Raw genomic sequence first — 9,126 nt, forward strand, 5'->3', positions numbered from 1 at the left:
ATATATATATATATATATATATATATATATATATATGAAAAATATGTTTGACTAAAAGTTCAAATATCATTAATATGATATTAGCTTGATACTAGTATTGTAGGAACTCATAATACATTTCAAATCTTAACTATGCTATTCTAAAATTCAGAACGTAAAGACTTAAAATTTTGAATGCATCGAAGAAATTCAAACAAAATCGAGAAAATAGGTCCAATGCAACAAAATTCTCCTAAATTTTCAAATCTTAAATATGCTATCCTAAAATCCAGAATGTAAAGACTCAAAATCTTGTATCCATCTAAGAAATTCAAACAAAATCAAGAAAATAGATCCAATGCAACAAAATTCTCCTAAATTTTTAATTTTTAATTATAGAATTCACTATCAACCAACACAAAAAAAAAAAAAAAAGAAGAAGAAGAAGAAGAAGGAGGTGAAGGAATAAACCTGGAAAATAAATGAGAATAATAATGACTAGAGAGTCCTTTTATAGAAGAAAAGAAACTCTCAATGAAATAAATAATGAACAACTCTTAAGTCAGTTGTGCATGGGTCCAATAATATTAACTTGTCTCATGAATACCATGAATTATGATGAAATATGAATCATAGAATTCACTATTGACCAATCCAAAATAAAAGGAGAAAAGTCAATAAAGAAAATCAAAGGCAACTTTTTTATATATAATCAAACAACAAATAAAAAAATAACATCGCGATATTATTAATACGCCTTATTCAATACTTTTTTAATACATTTTATCAAAAGATTCCATAGTATTTGTGTCACATACAACAAATAGTAAATGAAGACACAAACACTATATATTCTTATATACATTATGGAATTGCTTGATAAGGTATATAAGAATAATACTGAATAAGATATAATGATAATGTCATGATATTATTATTTTTCGACTGTTTGATTCATTATATTAAACGAATAAAAATAATATTGCCTAAGAGTATATTAGAATGGAAATAGTATCTTGTATTATTAATATCATAATTTTTGTTCTTACAAATATATATATATATATATATATATATATATATATATATAGAGAGAGAGAGAGAGAGAGAGAAAAAATGGCCAAATGACCCCCTAACCTATAGTCGAATTCTCAACTACACACTTATATTTTACGGAGGTCCTATTACCCCCTTAAACTATTTTAAAGCGGATTATAAACCACCCTAAAACTACACAACCACATTCCCATTCCTCTCTAATCACTCCCCACCCCCACTCCATCCTTCTATAACCCACAAATTAAGTATCAATATTCATCAGCAACACCACAACAACTACTTTATTAACTATTTAAACCTCCATTTTCACCTCTCCCACTCAAATTCCACAATTGTAATACCAATCTTAAGCTTGAAATTCTCGCTACTCGTCTTATGATTGAGGATGAATACACCCTTTTATTTCTTTTTAAATAGTGGAGGATTTAGGCTTTCTACACTAGAAGAAATCACTGAATTATCGGGATTGAGTAGAATCAATTGATTGTTGCTGCTCAACTTTGTGAAATTCTTACTGTGTGTAGTTTAGATTCTTCATCGAACGTTAATAAAGACAAAAAGTAAGATTTGAAGCTTGATAAATTTTGTCTGAGCAAGAAAATTAATGGTTTTAATTTTTTTTTTACTACATAAATAATAGTTTTAATGATTATTTGGTGATTTTGATGGTTAATGGTTGTGAGTAATTGTGAGACAAATTCTGAAAATGTATTAGAAGATGGGTGAGGAGATGGGGTTGCCATAGTGGTTCAACAATGGTGATGGAGATGTATAGGTAGGGAGGGTGTTGAGTGATGAGAGAGAGAGAGGAGGAAAAATGATAAAGGAAAAAGAAATGAAAAAAGTAAAGAAAATAAAATTAAAGGCAAAAGTTGGAAAATGTATTTAACAAAAAGTTAAAATATTTTTGATTTTTTTTTTTGATCAGTTCTTTATCTCTCACATGCCTTTAAGAGAGTGAACACACACTCTGCACCATGTCAGCACTTAAGGGTGCATTTATTCCGCTTTAAAATAGCTCAAGGGGGTAATAGGACACCCGTAAAATATAAGTGTGTAGTTAAGAATTCGACTATAAGTTAGGGAGGCATTTGACCATTCTCTCTCTCTCTCTCTCTCTATATATATATATATATATATATATAATATAAATTAAAGTGTTCAAAACTAAATATGGGTCTACCCCGTCAATGATCCTATGTAATTTCAAAACATACCGAGTTTTTTTTTTTTGACAACCAACATGCTAGTTATATTAATGCATAAAAAGGTTCAAAGATGTGATAGCATCACTTACAATCCATCTAGGGAAATTAGAAAGCCAAACAACTTTGCGTACTAATGAAATAGAAAATTTTGCTAAATTATGTGCCACTAAATTCCAAGACCTTGGAATATGGCTCACATTGACCACCTCAAAGCACTTCATAAGGTTACAAATGTCTTCACAAGTAGTTTCTATCTCCCACGAGACTATAGTTCTTTGTAGTACCATATCCACCACATTTTTTTGCATCTGATAAGATTTGCACCTTTGTCCACCCCTTTTCTCTAACATTCTCCAGCACCATACGAGTTGCAATTGCTTCAGCAGTGATGGCTTTCCCAACATATTGAATTGGGGAACCAAAGGCATGAAGCAGGTTACCATAGCTATCCAAAGCCACCACACCAATGCTTGTCGTCTTCTTTTCCTTATGTACACTAGCATCTGCAAACACAACAATACCATCTTGTGCCATAGTTATATTTCTATCATCATTACAAGCAGGTATAATTATAGGGGAAAATGAAGGAATCAAATTGCTTTCATATTCATGAAAATCAAAAAGAGCTTTGTTAACAATATCATTAGGATCATAAATTTCTCCATTGAAACTCTTTGAATTTCTAGCCTTCCAAATTTGCCACATAATAGAAATACTTAATTTTATAAGCTCAATAGACTCGGGATATTTTTTAGCATTAGTAAAAAGATCATTCCACCATCCAGCAAAATCCACAGTATTTTCTAAACTAGGCCAATTAATGGGGCAAATTTTCCAAACTAATTGGGCACTAGGACACCTAAACAACATGTGATCAATCGTTTCATTCTCAAGTCCACAACCCTTACACACTCCACACATATGCCTCATTCTCCTAGAAATCATGTGGTTGACCGGTAATACATTCAAAATACATTTTCGAATAAAGTGCTAATACTAGCATTACAAAAGACAAAGGAGTCATCAGCAGAAAATAAATAATTAATCGTAGGCCCCTCTCTACTTAAGCTTAATCCTTGTATATCCCCACATAATTCCGTTTGATTTAAAAGTCTGGAAAGACCTTCCGCACATAACAGGAAAAGATATGGAGAAAGTGGATCTCCTTGTCTTAAGCCTCTAGTAGGTTTTAGTTCTCCCGCTATGTCCCCATTAGTATTAAATTTATACGTTGGGGTAGTGATGCATTGCATAATCCAGTTAATAAAAGTCTCATGAAAACCCATTTTAAAAAGTAGTTTTTGAATATAAACCCACTCAACTCGATCATAAGCTTTAGCCATATCTAGCTTAAGGGCCATATATTTTTGTTTTCTATGTCTTTTATTTTTAAGAAGATGAATGAACTCATGAGGTAGAACAACATTATCAACTTTTTATCGTTTTCCAATAAAAGCAGATTGATTTGGAGAAATAATATTGGGCAGGTAACCTTTAAGTCTCTTGACAATAATTTTAGCAATAATTTTGTACATTGTAGAGCATAAACTTATGGGTCGAAATTGACGAACATCACTAGGATTTTTCACTTTAGGGATCAAAGTTATAAGAGTCTGGTTCCAAGAAGGTTGCAAATAACCTAAATTAAAAAAACTTTTTACAGCTTCACAAACATCAACAGAGACAATATTTCAATACTTTTGAAAGAAAAAGGGTGTCATACCGTCTACTCCTGGAGCTTTTAACGGATGCATATAAAAAACAACTTGTTTAATTTCCTCATTTGTTACTTCTCTCTAGTAAGCATATCATTAATAGAATTATCTACTAAGGTAGGAACTAGATGAAGAACGTGATCAAAGTTTGCAGGTCGAGAAGTAGTGAATAAATTTTTATAAAATCTTTCTACTTCTATTACAATATCACTATGATCAGAAATCCAATGTCCATTATCTAAAGTAAGCCCCTTAATATTGTTACACTTACGCCTCTGAATCGTTTTCATATGAAAAAAAAAGTGTTTTTATCGCCTTATTGAAGCCACAAAGCTCTAGATTTTTGTTTCCAGTAGGCTTCTTCATCCTTATACGCCTGTCCTAATTCCTTACGAAGCAACCATAATTTATTAAGATCAAAATTCCTAGGATCGTTTTTCAGATCATCAATTTGATTTGTAATCCCTTGAATTTTTTTCTTAGAATTTTCCTTACCCCTTCGAAGCCAAGAAATACGACAATTCTTTAGTTTAAAGGTTATTTTGGATTGTTTAGACCCTCCAACAGTGCTATTCCATGATCGAGTTATAGTCATGTTCACCTCTTCCTTTTCACTCCAACGCTTATCAAAATAGAACCTCCTTTTTTCCCCCTAAAAGTAGGCTCTGTGTTCATTAACAAAGCACTATGGTCAGAAGCCTCTGTTTCTATGTTAATTATATTTGCGAGGCTGAACTCTAATCTCCAACTCGGCAAGCTTATGATTCTATCTAATCTCTCTTGTATTATGCCATCATTTTCTCTAAAGCACCACCAAGTCCACGATTTTTCATTGAACCCTAATTAATCTATAGCTCCTATATCCCACAAAAAGTTTTTAAAATCCCAAAAAGAGGAGATCTCTCTTATTCTTCCTCCCGATTTTTCAGAATTATCTATAATATTATTAAAATCTCCTGCCATTACCCATAGTGAACCCCACATATTTGATTTATACAAAAGTTCTTGCAACTGAGTTCTACGAATAGCTATATCAGTACTTAAGTAAACAAAGATATATCAATATTTATAGTCATCTACCAGATCATGAATGTATGTTTCAATATAAAATGAGGTTGAGTGATATTGACATACCTGAATAACGTCATTCCAAAATAAGCATAGTCCTCCTACTAGTTCCACCATATTTAGTTGTCTTTGAATTCTCACTAGCATTGTTTCTCGATTCTTTGTTTCACTTAAAAAAACCATACTCGGGGAGTGGAGACACATTGTCTCCTTCAAAAAGTGAACTGTGAAGGACCCCTAGGCCTCGACAAGTCATTTCGATGTCGTTGTAGTTCTAAATGGCAGTATGCATGGTTGGTCCATAGCTAATTGATAAGATTTGCATGGTAATTGGTCCATAGCTAATTCATAAGATTTTTTTTTGAATCTATACCTTTCAATTGCATCTAAATCTTGAAGGACCTCCTTGTAGTTCATATGTCCTTTTCTTGAATTATTCTAGTATACAACATTTAATAAATAAACAAAATAAAAGTCCTTTCGATATCGATGGTTGTATGCATGGTTGTTCCATAGCTAATACGATTTTTTTTTGTTATTCATCACTAATTATTGCTAAGTTTGAAAACTTTATGTCCTATGAATCTACACCTTTCAATTACATTTCAAAACATTTTTGATATACCCCACTCTGAAACTCATCCCAAAAAAATCTTTTTATTTTTATAGTGCATAAATTTTATATTTGTTAGTACTACAACTATTCTGAAAAGTTACTGTAAATATCTTGAATTAATTAAGAAAAGAAAAGCTTGTGCACCATACTGGAGTCTGGAATAAAAAGTTACTTTTTATTTAAAAATTGGACAATGCCCAAAAATGTTATTATTAAAGCAAAAGTTAAATCATACCACTAGAAAAAGGAAAAAATAATTTATTATATTAATGTTAGATCACTTATAATGTATTTGGCCAAATAAGCACTACAAATTATTTATTCATACGAAAAGTTACTTTTCACGTTTCTTTTCAAAAGTTAGATCCATCAATTCAGATCACGGGATCATTTGCTAGCTGAATAAAAAAAGTCATTCCTATTTATATAACTTATACGACGTTTGGTAGGCATATATAATAGAAAATTAATATTATGTTTGATTGATAACTTAGAAATTCGCATAATTAATACATGTATAAGTTATGAATGAATCTATGTATTATATTATACATTATATAAGATGAAATAACAAATACGTGAATAATCGATTCCTACATAACTAATACTTGTATAAAATAATATAGACATTCACCCATTTGTAATTAGCTACCAAACAATCCTTTACAAATGATTTTTTTTTTAGGTAACTAACTTGTTTCCATTAATAACTCGTAAAGCAATACATAGCAGCCAGCATCCATAGTTAGCTAGATCTTGAATACTGAATAGACACTACTCCCACTCTCCTCTACACGCTATACACATAAAACCTCGCCTCCACTCTTAGACCAACCAAAACTGAACTAAAAGCCTAGTCTTAGAGGAAGCTCTAACATTACAAATAAAAGCAATAATTCTAGTAATCCTATTTACTCCATTTGTCTTCTGCTCGAACACTCTTTGATTCCTTTAATTTCAATCCATAATGCATAGACTAATTCAGCATATACCATTCTGAAAATCTGAGCCCGTAGAATCTTCCTCTTTGCATTCTTCAGAACCCATTTAGTGAGAAGCTTAGCTTACAACTGCAACCATAAAATAAACACAACCTTTGGTCTAGCAGTAGTATTGAACATTAGGCACTTCCAAGAAAGATGCCTAATGTAAAAATGGGGTTCCTTTTAAGAGATTTCTTTTTAAATCTCTTATTTGTAAAAATAAATATTTCTTATAAAAAAAGAACATTATGTTGTCTCAAAAAATAATATCACCCCTCCATAACATGCATGCGGCAAAAGCTTAAATATGTCATTGAACTTAAAAGTTTGATTCATTTATGTCATTTTCTTTTGAAAAAAGGCTCATCCATGCCATTATTTGTTAAAATTAAAGGACATTTTCTAATTACTTTTTAAAAAACTACACATAATTTTTTTAAAATTATTTAAAATGATGAAAGAAAAAAATTGAAAAATTTAAAGTGAGGAAGAAATTATAATAAATATTTTACAAAAAAAAATGAAAATAATTATATATATATAAAATAACTAATTATAAAATTACTAATTAAAAAAAAACATGCATAGCTGTTCTGCCCATGTGAGCGCTCAGTACAACACCTTCTTGAACTCATATTTCACTAAAACTTATCTTCTTATCTTCGTTGCTTTCGGTCTTCCTTCCTTCTTCTTTCATGATCAATCTAACTATTAAAGTTTTAATGTTTTTACTAAATTTAAAGATTTTACATACCGTAAATGTATATCAAAAGAAAATATTGAGAGAATTTCATATTTAAAATTTGAGATTATTAAAAGTGATTTTGAATTGATCGATATTGAATAGTCATGTATATATACTTCATATATAATTAAGCTATATTCGATTTTTTAGTGTATTATAATGTATAGTTAGTGTTAACTCATGTATAAGTAAGCTATATTACAAAGTTAAGGTATAATTTCTATGACTTTTCGCAAGTTATATTGTATAATCAGTGTATACTTCTTGTGACTTTTAACTATTTTTTTTATGGAAATAAAACACAATTATATTTGTTATAAACTAATTATTTTACTGCATAAATAGTTGAAACTTGCTCTAAACTAAATAGATTATGAGTTTGGTGACAAGCGAAAACCCACCCAAAATATAAATTTTAAATTTTAGATTTGGGACAAGGCACAAGTATCTCCTAGACTAAGACTAAAGTATGGTCCTATTACCCCCGAATTCTTTTTTTTATATATAATTTTGTACATCTTTTGACTTATATGGCACACTCTGTGATTCCACGTAGTTGAGGCACGTTGGAGATGTTTGGATGCCATAAGCTAAAAAGGTTTACAAAATTACAAAAAAAATTAGTTCAAGTGTAATAGGACCTTAATTTGTTTAAAGTGTGTCTTTGAAATTTCGATCACAGTCTAGGAAGGTACTTTATGTCTTATGCTTTTAGATTTATCTCCGCAATTAACTAGTAACAAGAGTATAATTTGTTAATTTGGTGTACGTAGGTGGAATCTATAATTCTCAATCGAAGTACCTTTACAAATAATAATTAATTTTCAATTTTAAGATGCAATATATTGACAGTATCTTCTCGATTTACTACTCGTATAGTCGCATTTCTTGTTACAAATTAATATAACTAGAACTTTTTCAGTATTGCTTCTTGTTAACGGCATCATTAAATTAATTAAATAGCAGAACAAAAAAAAAGAACTAAGGAAACTGAGATTTGAAGAAGATTAGATCATTTTACAAAAAAAAAAAAATGCATGAGCATGCGGTATAATTAATGTTGTTTGATTGACAAATTAAAAATTAAAGGATGATCTTGTTTATGTTATTTAATTCTCTATGTTGTTTTTATCACTTGTTTATTAGTAGTTGAGGAGTTTATATCATCTCGACTCTTGAGTCAATCGTTGTCTTAAAAATTTGAGTTGGATACTCAAACTCTTTCATGTGATATCACAATCAAATATTAATATCTACAATCGCTACAAAATAATTAAAATTAATTATGAATTTTGTCATTAATCCGTCGCTTTATGTATACTACTCACCTTGATGTGTTACTTTATTATTATCTTCACAAATTGATGTTAAAGTCAAGTACAATAGCCATCAAACTTGTTGAAATTGATTCATAAATAAAGTCATGTCCAATTACTTGACTTCATCAAGCATTCTTCTTTCTTAATCAGATATCTCAGATTCGAGATTTTGATATAAAAAACAATATTGTTATAAGGGAGCATTTCCCCTTTAAATTGGCCTTACACGACACAATTCAGGATTAGTCGTGAAGCTCTTTTCTCTTAAATTGATCTTACATGGTTACCCTAATGTGAATACCTGATACAAAATTTTAAAAAACCTTATGTAATCTCATGATATTTTGATAGAGGCAAATTTAAAACTTAAACTTGACGAATGCAACCTTTAAGATTCATAATAATGAACTTGTCAACACTTGAAAGAGTATAAC

General features: G+C 30.1%; 1 protein-coding gene across 1 annotated transcript; it reads right to left on the minus strand.

Annotated features, from left to right (window-relative positions):
• Positions 1 to 2,483: 2,483 nt before the first annotated feature.
• LOC125830173 (uncharacterized) lies at positions 2,484 to 3,176 on the minus strand. Its single transcript, XM_049509370.1, has one exon. It carries the CDS (start codon positions 3,174 to 3,176, stop codon positions 2,484 to 2,486), a length of 693 nt encoding a protein of 230 aa, XP_049365327.1.
• Positions 3,177 to 9,126: the final 5,950 nt, after the last annotated feature.

Source organism: Solanum verrucosum, unplaced genomic scaffold (assembly GCF_900185275.1).
Source record: "Solanum verrucosum unplaced genomic scaffold, falcon-dt-bn FXZP01000072.1, whole genome shotgun sequence".
Taxonomy (NCBI): domain Eukaryota; kingdom Viridiplantae; phylum Streptophyta; class Magnoliopsida; order Solanales; family Solanaceae; genus Solanum; species Solanum verrucosum.

What these genes read in the sequence shown, in the direction of transcription:
- LOC125830173 (XM_049509370.1), bottom strand. Translation starts at nt 3,176, where the DNA reads ATGAGGCATATGTGTGGAGTGTGTAAGGGTTGTGGACTTGAGAATGAA.